The sequence below is a fragment of the Notolepis coatsorum genome (assembly GCF_963971535.1).
Source record: "Notolepis coatsorum genome assembly, chromosome: 19".
NCBI classification, from domain to species: domain Eukaryota; kingdom Metazoa; phylum Chordata; class Actinopteri; order Aulopiformes; family Paralepididae; genus Notolepis; species Notolepis coatsorum.
In genome coordinates, this window is record NC_140183.1 from 74,166,856 (window position 1) to 74,190,873 (window position 24,018).

Below are 24,018 nucleotides of genomic sequence, written 5' to 3' on the forward strand. Positions count from 1 at the left end.
CTGGTAGATTGAGATGTTTTGAAGAAATGATCAATGACCCAAATAATACATTTCCTGATCAAGCGACACACTTCAAGGCCCAAGTGATCAGTCGTAGAGACGTTCAAATGAGTTATCTAACAATTAAATGTAACATTTGAACATGTTACATGACAACAACAACAACAACAACAACAGACATTGGTAATGGCAATTGTGCTTTAGTTGTGGAAAGGTCAAAGGTCATGGTATTTCATCAGCATACATCTGTATGAACCCCAGTAATAGCATTGTGCCAGATGATAAATAATTGTTGTCAAGATGAAGGTGATTGTCTTAACCTTTTGAAACAAGGAATGACAGCAAGTGAGAGATACATAATAAAGAGGACCTTTAAATGACCTTTGGGGCTGTAAAAGGTGTGTTTGTAGAAATTCAGTCAGCAGGAAGGGTACAACTCTTTTAGAGTAACAATGTTCATCCAACAGTGCTGAAACGTGGGTGCTGCAGTGTTGAGTGCATAGTAGTAGAGACATGTTAGTATAGTAGGTAGTAATATAGGCAAGGTAGATTATTTAGTGGAAAAGTGCATGATAGTTTCAAGTTTCAAGTTTCTTTAATAGTTGTCATACAGAAGTACAGAATACTTTTATACAAAATGCTTCTTACTGTTACGCTCCAGAGACTGTGCAAGACAAGATAAGTATGAAATAAAATAACATAGTATAGCATGTAAATTAGAAGTAAAAAAAATGAGGTCACAGTGTTCAGTATAGACATATGTACAATGTTCGATGCAGAGTAGACGTAACTGAGTTACCATATAATATACAATACTGTGTAGTGTACTAATATACAATACTATATAGTGCAAGGCAGAAATAGGATGAGGTGCAATTTAGGTACAATTTACAGTAGGTGTACGAGTTGTAGTGCAAATCCTTTATCAATAAATATAAAGTGTGTTTGTGTGATCTAAAGTGTGGAGAGTGGGTGCTGCAGTGTGTTGTTTGTTTAAGTGAGTGTGTGCGTGTGGGTGTGTGTGCTGTGTGCATTTGATGGTTGTTGCATAGTGTTTATTGTTCGTTTAGCAGCCTGATGGCCTGGGGATAGAAGCTAGTAGAAGGTTCTTTTTTTTCTCTCCTTCATTTCAGATATTGATTGACGAATTGTGTTTTTAGTCGACGGTGAAAGATTGGCCGGGTTTAGGCTGTCCTAATTGTACACATCAATATCTTCAGGAAATTGTGTAAATATTTACCTTAAATATATATATATATATATATCCAATCATAGTCTGTATTGGATGAAGAGGAGGAAAGGACAAGAGGGTAACTCTCATAGGTGGAGAAAGATGTCTGTTGGTTTATATCTGACATGCCCCGCCTCCTCTGTCCTGCCAGAGCATCAAGCTGAACAGCACCAAGCATGTGGACCCGTTCTACGAGGCGCAGGAGAACCACAACCTGATAGGAGTGGCCAACATATTTCTGGAGTGCCTCTTCCATGATGTCAAACTGCAGTATGCCGTCCCCATCATCAGTCAACAGGGGGAGGTATGCGCTCCCTGACCCTAACGGATCCATAATAGATTTAATGACTTCACAGCCGCCAGAGGACGTCCTGTCGCGTCTCTGTTTTTTCCTGCATTAAGATGTGTGTGTTAATGGTTGATTTACACTCACAAGACATGATTTACACAATAACGTACTGTACATGTCTCAAAACATCTTTAACGTGTGTCTTCTCCTCGCTATACAGTACATCTCCCCTTTGTGATAAAAATGTGATTTAAAGATGAACGCCACCCATTAAAAGAATGTTCATGTTATTCCTCTGCCCTGGGACAGTCGCGTCAGTATTTTCGGAATGTGCACCACTCTCTCCTAAAGCTAGAAATCGAAGAGAGAGCTGTTGGAATCTGTGATGTCACCTGTGTAAATCTGTGATGTCACTTGTATAAATCTGTGATGTCACCTGTGTAAATCTGTGATGTCACCTGTGTAAATCTGTGATGTCACCTGTGTAAATCTGTGATGTCACCTGTGTAAATCTGTGATTTCACAGTCATATTATGAATTCTTAAATTGCATTCTCCTTTAAGTGAAATCAGCAATGGGTTGTTCTTTTCACCTAGGAGGAGAAATCTTGATAAACTACTGTAAACCAAGCATTAAACTGTTACTGTACATATTAACACTACAACTCTGTACAACATCTGATTAGCACTATACTCAGTAGTACTAATCATCACCACCTGTACATTGTATATTACTATCACACTTTACTGCTACATTTGCACTCTGGCTGGATGCCAAACTTCTTTTCGTTGTACTGCACTTGTGCTGTATAATGACAATACATTTGGTATTAATAATGTAATCTACTGTAATGTGTGTGCACCCCAGGTAGCAGGCAGGCTGCACGTGGAGCTGATGAGAGTGAGCGGCGTGGTGCCGGAGCGCCTGGCCGGCGGAGACGACTCGTCGGAGAACTCCAGCGAGAGCAGCTGCTACGAAGTCATGGACACCAACGGGGAGATGGTTCACATGGCCAAGAGGCTCACCTGCAGGGTACGACGCAGCGACGGATCACATGACTGGCTCCAGATAGACGCCGTAGCTAGTTTCGGTTCCAACAGCGACGACAAACCCCTCGCGTTCTCAAACCGACGACGTGGATTTATCTGGTCGGCCGAGCGGCATGGAGGTCGGGTCATGAGCGATTGTTGTTGGAAAAAAAAAATATGTGGAGCCGATATTATTTGATGCTGCCCAGGAGAAAGAATAATGTTATTGTGTCTGTGTAAAATATGTATGATTGATGTATTTTATAAAAATGTTCTTATACAACCCCCCAAAAAACTGACAGCACAGATAGTGCCAAATTGCAATACAATAATAAGTAACTAATACATGGGTTGCATTACCTACATGTGAATTACGTACCTTTTTATATACATTACAGTACCATGTAAAAGAAAAGAGGAACAGTGTCTTATTTGTGAAAACAAAGCAGTAGGGCAACAAGATCGTCAGGAAGATAATCAAGCAAAGATTGCAGAATGTTCTAAAAAAGGTTGTCACTACCCTTTAATGTAGCACTGAGGTATTCCACAGGGAAAAGCTTAAATGTTTTTCTGTACCACTGAGGGAGTCTCCCTGATCCACTGGAACAGGACACATCGCCTCGCTAGAAGCAGAGGTTTACCCATTAACCCTTTCACTATCAAACCTTCTGTAGTGTGGTAGTGAAAGGATTAACCGTCTGTACTGTGGTAGTGAAAGGGTTAACCCTTTGTAGTGTAGTGCAAGTGTTAACCCTTTGTAGTTAAAAAGTTAACCTTTTGTAGTGTGGTAGTGAAAGTGTTAACCCTTTGTAGTGGTAGTGAAAGCATTAACCCTTTGTAGTCTAGTGAAAGGGTTAATCTTCTGTAGTGTGGTAGTGAAAGGGTTCATCTTCTGTAGTGTGGTAGTGAAAGGGTTCATCTTCTGTAGTGGTAGTGAAAGGGTTCATCTTCTGTAGTGTGGTAGTGAAAGGGTTCATCTTCTGTAGTGGTAGTGAAAGGGTTCATCTTCTGTAGTGTGGTAGTGAAAGGGTTCATCTTCTGTAGTGTGGTAGTGAAAGGGTTCATCTTCTGTAGTGGTAGTGAAACGGTTCATCTTCTGTAGTGGTAGTGAAAGGGTTCATCTTCTGTAGTGTGGTAGTGAAAGGGTTCATCTTCTGTAGTGGTAGTGAAACGGTTCATCTTCTGTAGTGGTAGTGAAAGGGTTCATCTTCTGTAGTGGTAGTGAAACGGTTCATCTTCTGTAGTGTGGTAGTGAAAGGGTTCATCTTCTGTAGTGGTAGTGAAAGGGTTCATCTTCTGTAGTGGTAGTGAAACGGTTCATCTTCTGTAGTGGTAGTGAAAGGGTTCATCTTCTGTAGTGGTAGTGAAAGGGTTCATCTTCTGTAGTTTGGTAGTGAAAGGGTTCATCTTCTGTAGTGGTAGTAAAAGGGTTCATCTTCTGTAGTGGTAGTGAAACGGTTCATCTTCTGTAGTGGTAGTGAAACGGTTCATCTTCTGTAGTGGTAGTGAAACGGTTCATCTTCTGTAGTGGTAGTGAAAGGGTTCATCTTCTGTAGTGGTAGTGAAACGGTTCATCTTCTGTAGTGGTAGTGAAAGGGTTCATCTCCCGTAGGTGGTAGTGAAAGTGAAATCAGCATCCTGGTGCTCCCCCAGCCACAGTGTAGCTCCGCTGCCATGTAGGCGCGGAACACCCGTGGGGGGGGGGGGGGGGGTACAGCCTCATTCTGCTTTCTTGACAGCTGGAAAAGTCTTATCAGCTCTGTGGGTTATGTCCTTGGTGGGTCGTCTCTCCGGAATTTGTTTTGGCTGGCAGGCATTCTCAGAAGAGAAGAATGCCTTCTGACTGAGTAGGCATTTCTTCTAGGAAAAATGCCACGTCGATTTAAATTTGATTTTGAGTAGAGTGAATTTTAACAACTCCGTCCAAAATGACTGAATGCAGTCGTTGGTCCTCTGCGTGGAACGCAGCAAGTGTCTTAAGGCCTCTGCATGCTACAGAAACTTCAAAGCAACTGCAACACAACATCGACAAAGCAACAGTGTTTTAGACACTCTGCCTTTATGCTTCTGCAACATCGACGCGCAAAGTTAGTTTAACTAAAGTTAGTTTAGGTTCGTGTTAACGTTAGATAATGTACAAAATAAACGTATTTCCGGTGATTTTATCACTCTTTTATTTTGAAAACCCCCGACCGGAAGTGTTATAGTGTCTGTTGCTAGCAGCTTAACTTTCTGTGCTTTTCGAGCTAACGTTACCGTAACATCATTAGTTTCCAATGGAGAGGACCTCGGCTCACATGCAGCTCAAACTACCTATTGGAATAAATTAATTGATTGATGTTTAACTTGTCCCTGTGTGTGTCCAGTCATTTCGACTAGCAAACGTTGTATTTAACGTTACCTCAGGACGGATACCATTGTATTTACTTGGTTAGCTATGTAGCTAATGTGGATAGCATTTTGAATAGACCCAATGCTAGCTGGCTGGCTACAGCTTTATTTACTAAATTATGGAGGCTTTTTAATCGTCAAGGTAAGAGAGGATTTGTCATGATCAACTGAAGGCGTATGCTATGGAACAATATGTGCTTGGGTTTTCAGAAAAAGGCCAGCTATGTGACGCTAATTATTTAGCGTCACCGCTGGAAGCAACAATGGAGGATGATATTCTCTGCAGGACTAATATTATTCTATGACAGCCCCGCCCCCATTCGCTAACCAACCAATCACTGCTACGCAATATCAACGCAACGGTTGTTTAGGTTAGATTTGAGGGACATGTACGCAACGTCCAAGCAACACAGTCTACAAGACCCTCTAAAACAACCGCGCTGAAATCGCGCCGCTGTTGTGTTGCAGTTGCTCTGAAGTTTCTGTAGCATGCAGAGGCCTTTAGTCAGTTCATTGAGGCAGGTCCTGTGCGCGGTAAACGGAGCCAAAATCTTCTGATAGCAATCAAAAAGCTTCTTATAGCATAGCCAACCACATACCGCAAGTGCTTCAAAGCCGACTAGCATGAATGCGATAATCCAAATGTCTTCCGCGTCTTCAATTTCCAGGGGGAATATGCATGAACTCCGCCACGCGCCCCAGCTGTCAATTTGGTAGCCCAATTGAAATGTCCCAAGTGGGCAGAGAGGGTCGGCCTCCTTCTGCTTTCTTGACGAATGCGATCCACTACTGAAAGTGACCATTCTAAACCTTGAGGGCATAATATCGTGTGCAATAGACTGCTGCAGTCATTTTACCAGTCTGTAGTGGCCAGCGTCCTCTTCTATGCTGTGGCATGCTGGGGGAGGCTACATCAACTCAATGGACACCAACAAGCTCAACAAGCTGGTGAGGAAGGCTAGCTCCGTGGTGGGAGTCGAGCTACCTAGACTAGAGGTGATGGCAGAGAGGGGGATGAGAAGGAAGCTGGATGCCATCCTGGAGAATCCCTACCACCCTCTCTACGACGAGCTAGTCAAGATGAGAAGCACGTTCAGCCACAGACTCATTCCCCCCCGACACTCAACTAACCGCCTCGGACAGTCCTTCATACCAGCAGCCATCAGGCTCCACAACAGTGGGCAGCGACTGCTGCCAGACATTGACCTAGAACTAATAGGAACCCAAGGAGGACAATAACACTACCTTAGGCATACTGCACCTTATGTGGATACTGTGATACTGTGAATAATGTATATTTCAGTTAGCTAGATAGTAAATTATAACACTACCTTATGCATACTGCACCTTATGTGACACTGTGAATACTGTGAATATATATTTCAGTTAGTTAGATAGTAAATTATATTGACCTATTTGTTTAAACTGCTTGTGTTGTTTTTACTACCTGTACCCCCCCCCCCCCCCTCCCCATGCTGCTATGATGCCTGAATTTCCCCAAGGGGATCAATAAAGGAATATCTTATCTTATCTTATCATTGGTATTGTCTAGTCTTGTATGAAAAGCTAGGCGCCAACCTCTGTCCTGGTCTCTGTTCTTGCAGGTGCGGGTCAAGGAGGCCACGGGACTGCCTCTCAACCTGTCCAACTTTGTCTTCTGTCAGTACACGTTCTGGGAGCACGCCGATCCCACCGTGGCCCCTCCCATGGTCAGCCCGGACACGCCCTCCCCGCGCACCCCCGACTCCCAGTTCACTGTCCGCTTTGACCAATGCAAGGTGAGGGGAAGAGGTTCCTTCTGGCGTCGTCGGGGAGGTTTTTGGTGATTTTTTTTTTATTCTTAGATCAACTACACCTCTCTCTCCTGTCTCTGCGCAGGACTACGTGGTCCACGTCACAGATGAGTTTCTGGAGTTCATCTCAGACGGGGCACTGGCCATCGAAGTGTGGGGTCACCGCTGTGCTGGGAACGGCCGTTCGCTCTGGGAGTTGGACGCGCTGCAGGCCAAGACACGGACACTCAGAGACAGGTGGGTCACTTTGCTCCACCTCAATCTTCAAGCATTTTTTACATTTACATTTTATTCAAAGCGATTTACAAATTTTGAACAACAAGTCACCAGGAGGGGGACATCTCTGGGAGCTAAGGGTCAGTGGCGTCGTTCGTCGAATAGTGTTGAACTTGAGTGCATAGTAGTGTAGACATATTAGCAAGATAGGTAGTAGTATAGGTATAGTGGCATAGTAGTAAGGTACATAATAGTAAAAGACAGTAAATGTTATTTTTTTGTTTATTTATTTTATTATATTGTTTGAAGAGGTGTGTTTTTAGAGAATTGGCCGGGTTTCAGCTGTGCTGTCTGTGGTGTGAAGTCCGTTCCCACAGTGGCTCAGGAGGTAGAGCGGTGATGAAGGACCACAATGGAAACAAGCCTATGGCTTTATTGTGTTTTTATGAAATCCTATTGGTAAATGGAGAAAATGTATACCTGTTTTCATATTGTGATCCAATGTATATGTGTGATTTTCCATTCTATTCAATCAAAAAAAGTCGTCTGGTAATTGGAAGGTTCCCAGTTCGATTCCCACTCCTCTCTGGCAGCGTGTCGATGTGTCCTTGAGCAAGACACTTAAGCCCTAACTGCTCCTGGTGTGCAGGTTGGCACCTTGCATGGTTGCCTTTGCCATCAGTGTGTGAATGTGTGAGTGGGTGAATGTGAGGCATAAAATGTAAAGCGCTTTGGATAAAAGCGCTATATAAAATGCACCATTTACCAATTACCATTGTTTGTTTTTGATCATTTGTAATCATCACGACTCTCAAGTGTAGAGGAGCATAGCGGGTGTAATGCTGCTGCAGGTTATTTCACCATCATGAGAACAGAACAGGAACATACTGTATGACTTTAGTTAGACACACACACACACACAAGACCTAACACACACTTACCACCCTGACACGCTGCCCTTGGCTGTAGTATATCCACTTGTCTATGTCTGCTTTTATTCTGTCTGCACTTCATGCACTGCTTTTATTCTGTCTGTTTTATTATACCCATTTTATGTCTGCACTGCTTTTATTCTGTCTGTTTTATACCCATTTTATGTCTGCACTGCTTTTATTCTGTCTGTTTTATACCCATTTTATGCACTACTTTTATTTAGTAAATTCTCTGCTCATTTTATGCCTGTCTATATTTATGGCAATCTTATGCAAATGTTATGCCTATGTCTATTTTATGTCTACATTACTGCTGTGAAGCACTTTGGGTTGCAATTCTTGTATGAAAGGTGCTATACAAATAAAGTGTATTATTATTATTATTATTATTATTATTATTATTATTATTATTATTATTATTATTATTATTATTATTATTATTATTATTATTATTATTATTATCATTATCATTATCATTATCATTATTATTATTATCATTATCATTATCATTATCATTATCATTATCATTATTATTATTATTATTATTATTATTATTATTATTATTATTATTATTATTATTATTATTATTATTATTATTATCATCATTATTATCATCATTATTATTATCCAAGGTGGAGCGAGGTGTCTCGCAGGATCGAGCTGTGCGTCTCCATCCAGGAGCTGAACGAGCAGGGAGAATACTCCGCCGTGGAGCTGAGCCCTGGGAAGGACGTGGGCACAGGGGGCGTCTTCCAGCTCCGGCAGGTCAGAGACACGTCCGCAGAGGTCAGATAGAGGTCAGATAGAGGTCACACCTAATGGACAGCAACTCAGTGATCAACATCCTGTGCTATTATGCAGCACCGATGTAGCTAAAGGCCCACTCTGGAATCCAAATGTAAACACAAGGGTACCCTGCCACTGAACACACAATAGTGATTGTCTTAAAGGGGAACTATCTTATAAATGGCCTTTTTGAGTGTTTAGCATTGTTTCCTAGCTATGTGAACTTATATTAATATGATCTATGTCTCAAAATTCTCATATTGGCGCATTCTTCCAATTCTCCTCTCACAATATTCACCCTCACTGAACTGAGTCGTTTGAAAATGTGCCTATATGTGATGTCAGAGAGTCACCGCTGCATGTTAATGTTCAGGCGAACACGACGCTGCTCAAGGTTTAGGAGCCCAGGCTCAAAACAGCTCGAGATCTTGAGGTAGAAAAATGCTGTTTTTGAGGACTTGATTAGAAATACAAAACAATGAATAAAAAAAATATATATATTACAGAGGTGTTCCATAGACTCACAGGAATTGTGTAAAAGTGCCCAAATAGTGAAAGAAATAGTAAAATAGTTCCCCTTTAACCTTTTGAAACAATGAATGACAGTATGACAGAGAGATACATAATAAAGATGACTTTTACGTGACCTTTGGGGCTGTAAATCAAATCAAATCAAATTTATTTGTAAGGCCCGACAACACACGTTAATGTCCCCATGGGCCGGACACATCTTCTTTAAACAAGTCAAGAAGAAACATCACAATAAGTCAAGAAACAAAACAAGAACACCATAAGGTCCAACAAATTTAAAATAAATGCAAAATAAATGAATGCAATGCGAACACTCCCAGACATACCCCACGCGAAGGTAAGGAAAAACTCACTAAAACCTAGCAATAGGAAAAAATGCACCACAGGCAATGTGGAGGAGAGAAACCTTAGAAGGGCCAATTCAAGGGGGGATCTCCCTTCTTAGATGTCGGTGATAGTGTTGCAGACGGGCAGTTGGTAAGCATGCACTCATGTGTGTAGTGAAACACAGATGAGTGCATGCAATAGCAACTGAACATTTTGAAAGATTAAAGATAGAGCTGATAGCGGATCTATTTGAGACACAGGGGCGGCGCAGAGAGGGTCGCAACCTCCCCGTCTTAATCACGGGACGTCCAGCACTCCGGTCACCACTACGAGACAGCCGGAGACAGGGAAACAGGAGGGCACGCAGAGAGGGTCGCATCCTCCCGTGTCCTAAATGTTTTGTTTGTTGAAATTCTGATACGTTTTTTGAGCTACGAGAGAGTTGTATTAGTGATAGTCGTAGCTAGAGACATTCAAATGAGTTATCTAACAATAAAATTTAACATTTGAACACATTACATGACAACAACAAACATTGGTAATGGCAATTGTGCTTTAGTTATGGAAAGGTCAAACGTCATGGTATTTGATCGCCAAAAATCTGTATGAACCCCAGTAATAGCATTGTGTTCATTACTTGGTTGACACATTATTAATCAGTTTGTCAAAATTAAGGTGATTAACCTTAACCTAGTCTTAGTCTTAATCTTTTGAAACAAGGAATATGTGAGAGCTAAAAAAGTAAAAGGTTTGTTTGTTGAAATTCTGATCTGTTTTTTGAGTTATGAGAGAGTTGCAAAAAGCCTACTTTCAATTGTACACATCAATCTCTTCAGGAAATCATGTAAATATTTACTTTAAATCAGGGGTCTCAAACTCGCGGCCCGCGGGCCAATTGCGGCCCGCTGGATGATATTTTGCGGCCCCCTACTTGACATCAAAGTTTAGTGTTAGTGCGGCCGCGCGCAACTTGTTGCTGAGTCGTTGTGCGAGTTGGATGTTTTATTTATTTTATCACTTGTAGGCTACCATAGCGCAGGCTCATGACAGCAACGTTACGTTAGTGACTTGGTTGAAACGTGATTTCGGAGTGATACCAAGTGGAAGGAAAATATATCCAGTGCGTATGGCAGGCATCCTCGAAATTCTCTGCTGTCTCCTCTGCAAGTGCTCTGCCTGTCTGTGTCTGTCTGGCTACTCTGGTCCAATCACATTCAGCGTCCCGTCAGCGTTTCTCCCCCCCACCCACAGTCTGCTAATCAGAGCAGAGTAGGGCGGGTTTTCACGGAATGAGTGTTGTCTCTTTCAGCGGGTCCGAGTCAGAGCGAGAGTTGACAGCGCATCTACTGGTAGTCTAATCTGTAGGTACTGTAGCTAGTAACCTCGTTCCCAGTTTATCTCCGTGAGATAAATGTAGCTAGTAGCCTAGTTTCGCCAGCAGGCAGTTAGTAGAAAAATATGGCCTGCTCATGCTGAATGGACTGAAAAATATGCGTGCATCTTCCCAGCACCAAACCAATGTGCCTAATATGCCAAGAAACGGTAGCTCTTGTGAAGAGTGGCAATTTGAAACGCCACTACGAAACAAAACAGTTATTTTGATGCAGCCTTTGCTCAAAATCCAGTGCTAAGAACCACAAAAATAAATGGAATGAAATCATCATATCAAGCTGCAAGCAGAATTATTGTTAAAGCTACAGTATGTCACAACGAGAAAAAGCAACCAAGTCCTCACTCAGTGGCATGGGTGTTGGCTAAACACAAGAAGCCATTCTCTGATGCATACATAATAAAATAATGTATGACTGAAGTGATGGAGACCATGTTTGAAGGCAAACAAAAGCAAATCCTCCTCAGATAGCACAGCAACCAGAATAACTGAAATACTGGCTGATGATTTGATTAAACAGCTTTGTGATAGAATAAAATAATGCACAGTGCATTTCCATAGCTGTGGATGAGTCCACTGACACCACTGAGAATGCTCAGTTGCTGGTGTTTGTGAGGTTTTAGTGAGTTTGTGAGAAGATTGGATCACTTTTTTTTGGAATTCTTGAAACCCTTTTTTTGTGGAATATTTGATGCGGCCCAGCCTCACCCAGACTCTACCTCCAGCGGCCCCCAGGTAAATTGAGTTTGAGACCCCTGCTTTAAATGTATATATCCAATCATATCCTGTATCGTGGCTATAAAGTAGCGAGACATCAGGCGGATACTCGGAGGCTAAGGTGGTTCATGTGTCCGTGCAGGGTCACTCCAGGAGGCTGGCGGTGTGTGTGAAGCCGGTCCAGCACTCGGGCACTCTGCCTCTGCTGGTGGAGGCCGTGCTGTCCATATCCATCGGCTGCGTCTCTGCCCGCTCCACCAAGCTGCAGAGAGCCCTGGACAGCTACCAGGTCAGAGAGCACACACACACACACACACACACACACACACACACACACACACACACACACACTGGATTCTTACCATTTAGGTGATTTCATATGCACTTTACTTTATTGGTCCTGCAAAGACCGTGTTTATGGAATAGTGTGTGTGTGTGTGTGTGTGTGTGTGTGTGTGTGTGTGTGTGTGTGTGTGTGTTTCGTATATGTCATGCTGTGATGGAAAGTAGCTAAGTATTTTGTTCTCAAGTACTGTACTTAAGTACAATTCTGAGCTATTTGTACTTGAACTTTGTACTTTTACTACATTTCAATGGGAATATTGCACTTAATACTCGACTACATTTATCTGAACTCATCAGTTACTAGTTACTTTGAGGAAAAAGATTTTGCATAGAAAACATGGCAAAAATGTATGAAGATTATATACTTTCACTTTTGAAGGTAACTTCAACTTCAAGAGGACGTAATCAGAGCAGCATAACTGGACCACATACCACTTTAACCTTTAGAGGTCAAAGGATCGAGGATGGAATGCTCCTAAGGAATCCACAAACACCATCTAGAATGCATACTTTTACTTTAGATACTTAAGTACATTCAATAGCAAATACTTCTCTGTTTTTACTCAAGTAGAATTTGAATGGAGGACTTTCACTTCCACCAGAGTACTAATTTATCTGGGTATTTCTACTTTTACTTAAGTAAAGGAACTGTGTACTTCTTCCACCACTGATGTCATGTTATATAGACTAGTGTTTGTGTGCTGCACTGCATGCAGGAGAATCAGTGTAAACATGTTTGTCCGGGCCTTACTGCCTTCATTAGATCATGTGCTGTCTGGCATTAGATCTAATGGAGGCTGAGGAATGTATGGTCTCATACGGTTTAAGTGCTCTTTTAGCTTTAGCAGGGATTGACCTGCTGAGTTGCACACAGAGCGCAGGTGTGTCATCGATCTCCAGATAGCATCGTCATATAAGTGTCTTTCGACATGTGTGACAAGTGAAAATACAATATAATTAGTTATGCAAAAGCATTGTTTTTTATTGAATCTTAACACTTTCAGTGCCACTCACGAGTTTTCTCGGATTTATTAATATCTCGTTGAAAGCCACTCACGCGATTTCTCGGATTTTTTTATTTTTTTTTAGCGATCTGAAATCATATTGCATCACGCGAGCCTACCCTAGTCTACCCGAGCGCCGCCGGCGATCAGATGTGGAAAAAAGCGCCCCCTATCGTCTCCCAGATGACATAAGGGATTTTGGAATGGACTCAATGAAAATGGATGGGGGAAAAAATCCTGTACTCCACATTTTCCAGTCCACTGATGCAGCCGGGGTTATCAGAGTTCATTCTGGAGCCTCTGAGCCCCGCGGAATCATGTGTTCTACTGTATCACGTTGGATCTATACACTTATCGATTTTTTCGAATGGTGATCAGGAATTGGAATATACCAGTTGGATACCATCTGATGTCAGGTAAGGAATCTATGTTATCAGTGTTAGGATAATCAGACTCATTTTGATGAAGATATAAGCTGTTTTGTGAAATGTCCTCTATTGGTTTCACTGTAAAAATCCAAGAGGAAATGAACACGGCGATTATCCGTGCGCGGCTCGAATGGGCGTGCGTGTACGTATAATATTGATCATCTAGCGTTTATTTGAAAACGATTAATAAATAGGCCGACAAATATCAACGTTCTGGAATATTCCAGTAAAAGACGATTATCATAGAATGGCCCAGAATGGACTGTTTTTTACCTCAAAACGGGTGCTTTTCAAAATGCTCTCAAACGGAAATGAAGCGATAAAAAACCAATCTGCCTCGACAGCACTGACTGGAAAAGGATTCTTTGATAAGCGACGGGCAGATTAGACACATAGTCATAATTTAAAACATAGATTAGGCGATATTAACGATAACATTGGCGCCGATGGTGGCATTCAAGCGCTAACTCTGGCGCCACCTCGTGGCACTGAAAGTGTTAAAGGGGCACTTCACCAAAAAAAATCTAACACACATTCAAAAACTCCAAACAGTTTAGCACACATTCATTTAGTTTGACAGTTACTGAGAGTAAATTAATTTGAATATGGCCACTGGTGATGTCCTCGGGGACATTGAATCCTTGTGTTGTGTGCACAATTACAGCACCATAAAATTACATAGATGAAAAAATAGCAATACCTTGTCTTATAAGGACTGCTGCCATATCATTCCATTGAGCTGTACTGACACGAGGGTTCAATGTCCCCAATGACATCACTGGTGGCCACATTCAAACTCATTTACTCTCGATAACTGTCAAACTAAATTAATGTGTGCAAAACTGTTTGGAGTTTTCTGACCGTGGGTGAGATTATGTACAAAATAAATCAGCAATGTTTTTTGGTGAGGTGCCCCTTTAATTAACCACATTTTGTATCTCAGAGACTTTGATTTTTTTTTTTTTTTTTTGAAAAAATCAAAGTAGATGTCATTTCTTAAATGTACCTGGAGGCTCCAGGTGGCAGTGAGTGGTGTAGGTTCACTGTGAGCTGCTGTTTGACTGAGTGTGTTCTCTCCTGCCAGAGGGAGGAGGAGGACGATATGGATAGTTATCAGGTACCATCTCCAGTCCGCTGCTACCGCTGCTGCCCTCATAGTTAACCCTGAGGCATGACCATAAAACAAACCACTGCTCATACACAGGGGGCGCACCAAACCACTGAGTGCTGTGGGAGGCGGGTGGGGCTTGGGGGGGGGGGGGTTAGAGGCAAGAGGGGCTGTACCTCACATGACTAAAGGAGTGCTTCACTAAATGTTGAGCTGTATTATGTGGATGATTTCTGACACTGTTAACTATGAACCAAACTGAGCGGAAACGCAACCAGAACCCCCCCCCCCCCCCCCCCCCCCCACCAACAGGGTCTCATCAGAAAACGTAAATAAAGTACTTAATCGACCACAGGAAAAAAGGAAAAAGCGACATAATGTACGGTATGTTATATATACGTATATAAGTAATATATTAACGTTTCATATAGTATTTGTATTGGGGGGAGGGGGTGCACTCACCACTAGACCATGACACCCACTCTGATACAAACAATAGATAGTAATAATAGTGCAATAGATGCACACTCGGCCCCCCCCCCCACCCCAAGCATTGTTAGTTGTTAGCGCTGTTTTTTTCTTTTTTTTTCTTTTGTTTGTCGATACGAAACGTAATATATTACCTATACAATACGTAAATATATATATATATATTACTTATGGCTATAACATAACGTACATTATGTACCTTTGTCCTGTGGTTGATACCTACTTTATTTACACATTTTAAGTGAGATCGGGCTGCCCGTACACACAGATGCCCACCGCTGTGTCTGCGTTCACCTCCCGCCCAGGAACCTGTCCACAGCAGACGCTCGGCTCTCTCTCACCCTCTCTCTCACCCTCTCCCTCTTGTGATGCACACTAATGAATGTACTACTGCCTGCTTGTTGCTACTGAAGAGCTCGAAGACCGGTGTGTCTCACTCAGATCATGGGGGGGGGGGGGGGGGGGGCTGCACGGCTGCATGCCTTTATTCTGCATGATGGGGGGACCTGTTGGCACAGAGGATTTGCATTGCCTTGGCTTCGAGGTGTGTGGCTCTGCTCTGGAAGCTACGCAGCGGAGTCTGTTCTCTCTGGTTCCTTCTGACGTTGACCTGCCAATGCGTTCAGGTAGGATTCTGGGTGGCCGTGCATGTTGAGCGTGTGCCTGCGTGGGATTGTGTATGCGTGCGCACGAGTGTGTATGCATGCAGGTATGTGTGTGTGTGTGTGTGTGTGTGTGTGTGTGTGTGTGTGTGTGTGTGTGTGTGTGTGTGTGTGTGTGTGTGTGTGTGTGTGTGTGTGTGTGTGTGCGTGTGTGTGTGTGTACTAGAGCTGGGTTGGAAAAAGATAATCGATTTTCAGATTCAAATCGATCTTCATTTAAATAATGAGATATCGATTCATAAAAGCCCGAAAAATATATACAGTATTCTATATTGTGTTGATGGCTGTAGTGTGTTGGTCATGTTAAAGTCATAAAAGTCTATTCATAACCACAAATATTGATATTTGTAATAATGCACCAGGTTAGAGGGTTCCTTGTATAATTTACAGCATTAGTTCTCTGAGAATCTCTTTCATATCCAAGAAGAATTGGCATTGTAACTGAAATAATCCCGAACCAAATCCTATTGAATTGGATTTGATCGGAAATTAACCTTGTGAATCAGAATTAAAATCGATTTGGGAAATCAGTGATGATACCCAGTCCTAGTGTGTACGTACAGTATATGAATGTGTGGCATTTGGAATGTGGTTTGGGAGGTGTGTGTGTGTGTGTGGTCGGGCGCTGGCAATGAATTTTATAATCCTATACCATAATCTTTTCCCCATTCGACAGTAAAGACCGGAGGCTTTGATTTTCCAAAACTTTTTTTCCCTCCAGGATTAACTGGCGTTTACAGTGCATTTGCATTACTTTATTAATAGAGATAACAAGAAGCTGGTACTCCTTTAGACAGGGTAGACCCATGCCACCTCCCTCCCCCTAGTCAAACTTTGCTGCACCCTAGCCTGGACTGATCCGAGTTAGCCGCTCTCCCTCCTAACACGGCTCTCCGTCTTTGCTCCCAGGAGGAGGACTTGAACTGTGTCCGGGAGCGCTGGTCGGAGGCCCTCATCAAACGCAGGGAGTACCTGGATGAACAGATCAAGAAGATTATCAACAAACAAGGTGGGTCCCAGCGAGGTCTATAGATAACAAGGTTGGGTCAAACAACCTGTGGTTTGTTATGGGTCCAATGTTCTACAGGACCAGCTTGCCTCCTTTGTTCACTTATCTGGCCCCCAGTGCTGCTGGGCCTCTGGTCACTGAACCTCCACATTGTTGACAAGGGACCTTAATTGTTTTGTCCTCGTCGTCTAAAACTGATGATGCAGAGATGTTAAGTCCTACCGGTAGTTCTAGATCATGTAGAACAGTTGCATACTGTGAGAGAGACGATGAGTCCTACTGGTAGATCTAGTCCATGTAGAACAGTTACATATTAGTAGGGTCATCTGTGGCACTTCCGTGACCGTGGAGAGCGAAGGTCCGTTTCTCAATGGATTTGTCATCTAGGAGGGTTAATAAACAAATTTAGCCGGGGTGTATTTTTTAAAAAGGCGGGGGAAATTCGTGAGAGACCAAAATCCAAAATGGCTGCCGTGGAAATGAACTTTTTAATGGTTTGACCTACAATGATGCACAATACATGGTTTCAGAGCTTATTTTGATCAAGGAATACATATTTGGTGTTTATATAATGATTTGACCTATTGTTGACCTTCAAATGCAAGATGGCTGCCAATTTTGAGCTCCAATGGGATTTTTTTCAAAATCGTCACAGAGCCTTCATATTAGGCTCTAATGAAAGCTCTGCTCATGATGAGTTGCGTTATGGACAGAAGGGATAGGTGGGTATCTTCCACCATACTCCATCCATCTGTGAAAGTCGGAGACATGATCACCCCTGTTTGCTTCAGCAGGGTGGGTTATTGGCCCCAGATGCTGTTTCCACAAGGTTGTCTGACTGCTTTGTCTGACCTCTCACCCTAGACCTGTCCGGTTTGGTAAAACCTGCTAGGAGTTTCCTCCTACTGGCATTGCTCTCAGGGTTCACTGAGGTACTCAAGCTCCCTTACTACAACAAGGTGAACAGTCAAAAGGGAGTTTTTTTTTCTTCTTTTTTTTTTTTAATATATTTTTTGTAACTTTTGTATAACTATGGTGCTTCAACAAATAGCACTCCAAAATAATAATTGATCAACTAGTAGCCTAATGGCCTTAAGGGCAGATTTTGAGGCAACAGCGTTTCCCTCTGGCTGACACAGCAACTGAACCATGTAATGTCAAACTGAAAATATAATTGTTAGAATAAAACACACTAATGTTCACATCACAATATTCAAAAATAAAGGAAATAAGGGTGGAGAAAAAAGGCTGGTAGAAAACACAAAATACAGAGTAGGGATGGATATAAAGTAAGCTAAGCAGACGATATAATGTAACAACTTGTTGTTGATGGATGATGAGAACCGGAGACAGAATCACTATTCTTCATCAGAATCTGTTGATTCTCCACACTGACTCCATTCATCATCACTGCTACTCTCATCTGAGCAGTCATGAGATGTGAGCTGCTGGGGCAAGAGGGGAAGGGTATGACGCACTGGCCGGCACTTCCCATTCACTAGTTCCCAGCCATGACCAATGGGGGAAGGATGTTCTTGAAGGTTGTAATGGAGCTGGCAATATGTAATGTAGTTTGTCCTTTCCACATGAAGATCAAATCAAATAAAATGTATTTGTAAGGCCCGACAACACACGTTAATGTCCCCATGGGCCGGACACGTCTTCTTTAAACAAGTCAAGAAGAAACATAACAATAAGTCAAGAACAAAACAAGAACACCATAAGGTCCAACAAATTTAAAATAAATGCAAAATAAATTAATGAAAGATCCAAGGAGTCCTCATCAGGTGGGAGACGAATCGTACACTTCTTCAATTTGTGCCACTTGGAAGCTCTGGCCTGGCCACACGTAACATCTGCACTCTCAGCGTAAACAATTGAGAGGACAAATGCTGTCATATCCGCTCTCACTTCATCTTTCAACTCCAGACTCTCACCCACTCGTCCCAGGAGCTCTCTTGCCTCAGGAACAACCATCACCTTCTCCAACACCTTTTTCTTTCCATGGCCATAGAAGCCTGAGGTGTGGTCACTGCCAGTGATCACATGGAGAGGTATGATGATGTCTGCAACCTCTTCAGAGAACATTGCACGGCAGTTGATAAATGCATTATTGCGCTTGATCAGCAGATCACCTCTGATTTGTTGCGAGACATACAGTAAGCTGCTTGGACAAACACGTCTGTGTCTCCGCAGTCTAGAACAACAGGTCCAGTGTAGTTGGTGGTCCTCACCTTCCGCATAATGTTGAGGTTCTCCTTGATGTCTTCCGATAGTTCTTGTGCTCAAGAATCTTTGACAGTTGATTTTGGATAAGAACCTCTCTCAAGAGCAGGATGCACCGCACGCCCCGTCTGTAGTGCTTTCCTCGTAGTGCTTGGTCTACCGACCCCTCCACTACTACCCCTGCTGTAACCAGAGTGTCTGCCATTCCAGAGCCCTTGAATCTCTTGTCAATGGCATAGATGTAGGACATCAGCTGGTGGAAAGCTCAGAGGATTGGGATGATGTCCTTGAACATTTCTGGATTCTCCGCCTTGAGCTGAGTGATCGTCTTCAGCCGCATGGCCTCCACATGTTTCACCATGATGTCATTCACCACTGACTTGCTTGGAGGTTCATTGTATGTTGTGTGGTAGTATGGCTTGCTCTTGTTGAGTGGTGGATGACAGCAGGACTGGGCACCACTGTATCCTGTAACTCGCTGCTCTTCAGGTGGTGGTCTTGTACCATGATTGTCTACACGAGACAGTGCATGTATCACAGAGCGAGCATGCTGCGGAGCTGACCCATCCACTGGTGGATCTACCCTGGGACGAGCAGGTGGCTCACTCTTGCTACCAGGGGGGCATCTGTACTGGCAAACCTTTGTCAGTTCTGCACACTTCTGCTTTAGCTGTGCAGAGATTTCCTTCTTCTTGGTGAGCATTTCAGCAGTCTCTTTGCCTGGTTTCTTTCATAGCTCTCTGGCTGCACGTACATGACATTTGTTCGATGGGCTCCTGTAGAGTCACCTGTCATAGTGTCAATCTTGAAGTCGTCATTGTCGATGATCACGATAGCTGGCTTGCTGACTGCGATCTCCTGTGGGCAGGTTGCTGATGCCTCCATATCCATCAAAGCCCAGTGGTCATAGAGGAGCAGTGTATCTGCATAGCTGATGCAGACACCACTCTTGTGCAGAGTGTCTATTAGATATTTACTCCTTGTCATGCCATGGACATTTACACCTATGCATAGCATCATCTGTCTTGAAGACTGTGTGGTGGATATGCTTCATCCAACAGGCATAGTGGTACATTATATAATTTGCGTAAGGATCTGACAGTGCTGTCGTTGAATCAATTAGTCGTGTGAGACGATCCCTGAGCTCCTCATCTTCTATGAGGATTGTGTGGCGCTTGAAGGAGCGCCATGCTGACTGTGTGTTGATTCTTAACAGCTTGCCTTGTTTCCTGTTCGGGTGCCTCATGTCCGTACCTTGCATACACCACACACATTTTGTTTTGTCATGGAGAGGCCCATCCACTGACGAACGAAGGTGCTTTGGTGACGGTCCCTCTGCCTCTTCATCACATAAAGCACTCAGATTTTCAGGCATTTCAGATCTTGAACACTGAGCATTTTAACTTTCGTTGTCTTTGCGTCGCCTGGCTTGCTTAAGCACAGGTGTACAATACAATATTCCCACACAAACCGAGACATTCCCACACAAACATAGATACATTGTATGATCTTGTGGGGGGCTGGGAGAGTGGCATAACAAATTTTCTCACAGCAACACCAATAAATAACCACGGTTTGGATTCCTGTCAAGTTAATTCTGATATATTGATTTATTTCCATAATACAGTTCTAAAACCCACAAAGCAGTTTACTCAATAAAGTGTCTTCATATATTAGCCTGTTATAGTCAGATTGCATAAATATTATTTACCCATTTTCTTCAATATGGGGAACAGCATGAATGAATATAATCCTATTTTCGAATAAATAGGTATATTGTGTCTTGGGGCTATGTGGGGACATATAAAATAAGGTTTGATATGGGGACTGGTTATGATAAGTTAGTAATGAAGTACAAAACTGGATAATAATCCTTATTTTTTTGTTTTGTTAACACCAAAGTAAGATAAATAAATAAGCAGCGCACACGGGTTAAATTCAGCTCAAGCAACTAACCTTGCTAGCTTTGCATACAGAATACTAATTTATGTTAGGCTAATAGTGCAAAATTATTTTTGGTTCATTATGAAAATGGGATGGGATGAACTGGACACCATATTCTCAGTAGCCTACCCTATTTAATGGAAAACCGCAAATCAGCAACTGTTGTTTACACACAAACATTGACTTTATTGACCTCAGCTATTACTTCTGTGTACTTGTACTGTATATTATTCAACTCATCATGAGCAGAGCTTTCATTAGAGCCTAATATGAAGGCTCTGTGACGATTTTGAAAAAAATCCCTTTTGGAGCTCAAAATTCAAATCAAATCAAATCAAATTTATTTATAGGGCCCGACAACACACGTTAATGTCCCCATGGGCCGTACAGGTCTTCTTTAAACAAGTCAAGAAGAAAACATAACAATAAGTCAAGAACAGAACAAGAACACCATAAGGTCCAAACATTTTTAGATGAATGCAAATAAATTAAAGAATGCAAGCACTCCCAGACATACCCCACGCGAAGGTAAGGAAAAACTCACTAAAACCTAACAATAGGGAAAAAAGCTCCACAGGCAGTGTGGAGGAGAGAAACCTTAGAAGGGCCATTCAAGGGGGGATCTCCCTTCTTAGATGTTGGTGATAGTAGTGTTGCAGGCGGACAGTTGGTAAGCATGCACTCATGTGTGTAGTGAAACACAGATGAGTGCATGCAATAGCAACTGTACATTTTGAAAGATTAAAGATAGAGCTAATAGCGATAGCAACTGAACATTTTGAAAGATTAAAGATAGAGTTGATAGCGGATCTATTTGACAGCCATCTTGCATTTGAAGGTCAACAATAGGTCAAATCATTATATAAACACCAAATATGTATTCATTGAACAAAATAAGCTCTGAAACCATGTATTGTGCATCATTGTAGGTCAAACCATTAAAAAGTTCATTTCCACAGCAGCCATTTTGGATTTTGGTCTCTCACAAATTTCCCCTGCCTTTTTAAAAAATACACCCTGGCTAAATTTGTTTATTAACCGAGTCCTACTGGTAGATCTAGACCATGTAGAACAGTTACATATGGTGGGAGAGACGATGAGTCCTACTGGTAGATCTAGACCATGTAGAACAGTTACATACTGTGGGAGAGACGATGAGTCCTACTGGTAGATCTAGACCATGTAGAACAGTTACATACTGTGGGAGAGACGATGAGTCCTACTGGTAGATCTAGACCATGTAGAACAGTTACATGTGGTAAGATTAATAATAATAATGGATTGGATTTATATAGCGCTCTTCATGACACCCCAGTGACCCCAGAGCGCGTACAGAGTCCATTATTCGTTCATACACAGTCATACCGGTGGTGGTAAGCTACAATTGCAGCCAGAGCTGCCCTGAGGCAGACTCACGGAAGCGTGGCGAATAATCATCGCTTACGGCCCCTCCGACCACCACCAACATTCATTCACATGCATACACATTCATACGAGGCAAGTAGGTTAAGTGTCTTGCCCAAGGACACAACGGCAGTGGGATGGACATGGGCTTGAGGGGGATTTGAACCACCAACCCTTCGATCATTGGACGACCCGCTCTACCCCTGAGCCACGCCGCCCCACAAGATTGTGCAGTGCTCTCTCTGCAACCACCTCCCATCTTCAGTCTTCTCTTCCCCCAGTATCATTCTTGCCCCCTGCACCCTCGCTGTACATTTATTCACTAACCTCTCCCGCCATCTGTTCCCTTCCACGTGTCTCTCCAGAGAAGTCAGAGGAGGACATCGAGCGTGAGGCTCGGCTGGTGGAGCAGTGGGTTGGCCTGACTGAGGAGAGAAACGCTGTCCTGGTCCCTGCGCCTGGCAGTGGTATACCAGGAGCCCCCGCGCACTGGTGAGCTCTAAAACACAAGAGGTGAAGGGGTATCTGCACACTGGTGAGCTCTAAAACACAAGAGGTGAAGGAGTATCTGCACACTGGTGAGCTCTAAAACACAAGAGGTGAAGGGGTATCTGCACACTGGTGAGCTCTAAAACACAAGAGGTGAAGGAGTATCCGCACACTGGTGAGCTCTAAAACACAGAGGTGAAGGAGTATCTGAACACTGGCGAGCTCTAAAACACAGAGGTGAAGGAGTATCTGCTGCACACTGGTGAGCTCTAAAACACAGAGGTGAAGGAATATCTGCACACTGGTGAGCTCTAAAACACAAGAGGTGAAGGAGTATCTGCACACTGGTGAGCTCTAAAACACAAGAGGTGAAGGAGTATCTGCTGCACACTGGTGAGCTCTAAAACACAAGAGGTGAAGGAGTATCTGCTCACTGGTGAGCTCTAAAACACAGAGGTGAAGGAATATCTGCACACTGGTGAGCTCTAAAACACAAGAGGTGAAGGAGTATCTGCACACTGGTGAGCTCTAAAACACAGAGGTGAAGGAGTATCTGCACACTGGTGAGCTCTAAAACACAAGAGGTGAAGGAGTATCTGCACACTGGTGAGCTCTAAAACACAAGAGGTGAAGGAGTATCTGCTCACTGGTGAGCTCTAAAACACAAGAGGTGAAGGAGTATCTGCACACTGGTGAGCTCTAAAACACAAGAGGTGAAGGAGTATCTGCACACTGGTGAGCTCTAAAACACAAGAGGTGAAGGAGTATCTGCATGTTGGTTTACAGCTCCCAATACATAAAGGTAGAATCTGTAATGCCGTCAAACAGCAACCTATGACTGCAAAATATGACAACAACACAGTACTGCGCTTTATTTACAGTTTTGTAAATGTCTGATGTTTAGGTTGGGCTTCAGTGGGTATAGGGGAGTGGCTGCTACTGCTGGCCACACCTCAGACTCTATCAAGAGAGGTCTGGAGTAATTCACCACATGATAGTTACTAAACTTCAACCCACACATTAAAGTTAACATAACAAAGCGCAATACCAAGCAGGGCTCTTTTGCCTAGAGGTCGCTGTTTGATGGCATCACAGATTCTACCTTTATACAATATATAATAGGGACGCCAACAGGGTCTTTATCAGCATTTGCCTGATGTTGACGCTACCTATTACAGTAGAAACTCAGAATCTTGCTAGTTTTTCTTTACCCTTTTCTCTGGTAGCTAACAGCAACTTTATGAACTATGTCTGAGACTAACACAGTCTCTCTCTCACA

At 42.9% G+C, this 24,018-nt stretch overlaps 1 protein-coding gene across 6 annotated transcripts in view; it reads left to right on the forward strand.

Annotated features, from left to right (window-relative positions):
• The window catches only part of kif13a (kinesin family member 13A), a 151,099-nt gene that overhangs the window by 96,583 nt on the left and 30,498 nt on the right, over positions 1-24,018 (forward strand). For 4 of the 6 annotated variants that reach the window (XM_084336220.1, XM_084336222.1, XM_084336221.1 and 1 more), the window contains exons 20-28: positions 1,383-1,535; positions 2,388-2,552; positions 6,544-6,717; positions 6,818-6,969; positions 8,513-8,645; positions 11,774-11,920; positions 14,493-14,525; positions 16,577-16,676; positions 22,616-22,742. In XM_084336220.1, coding sequence (XP_084192346.1) covers positions 1,383-1,535; positions 2,388-2,552; positions 6,544-6,717; positions 6,818-6,969; positions 8,513-8,645; positions 11,774-11,920; positions 14,493-14,525; positions 16,577-16,676; positions 22,616-22,742 — 1,184 coding nt within the window. The remainder of the gene's footprint in view (positions 1-1,382; positions 1,536-2,387; positions 2,553-6,543; positions 6,718-6,817; positions 6,970-8,512; positions 8,646-11,773; positions 11,921-14,492; positions 14,526-16,576; positions 16,677-22,615; positions 22,743-24,018) is intronic. The other 2 variants (XM_084336224.1, XM_084336225.1) reach the window with 1 other exon arrangement.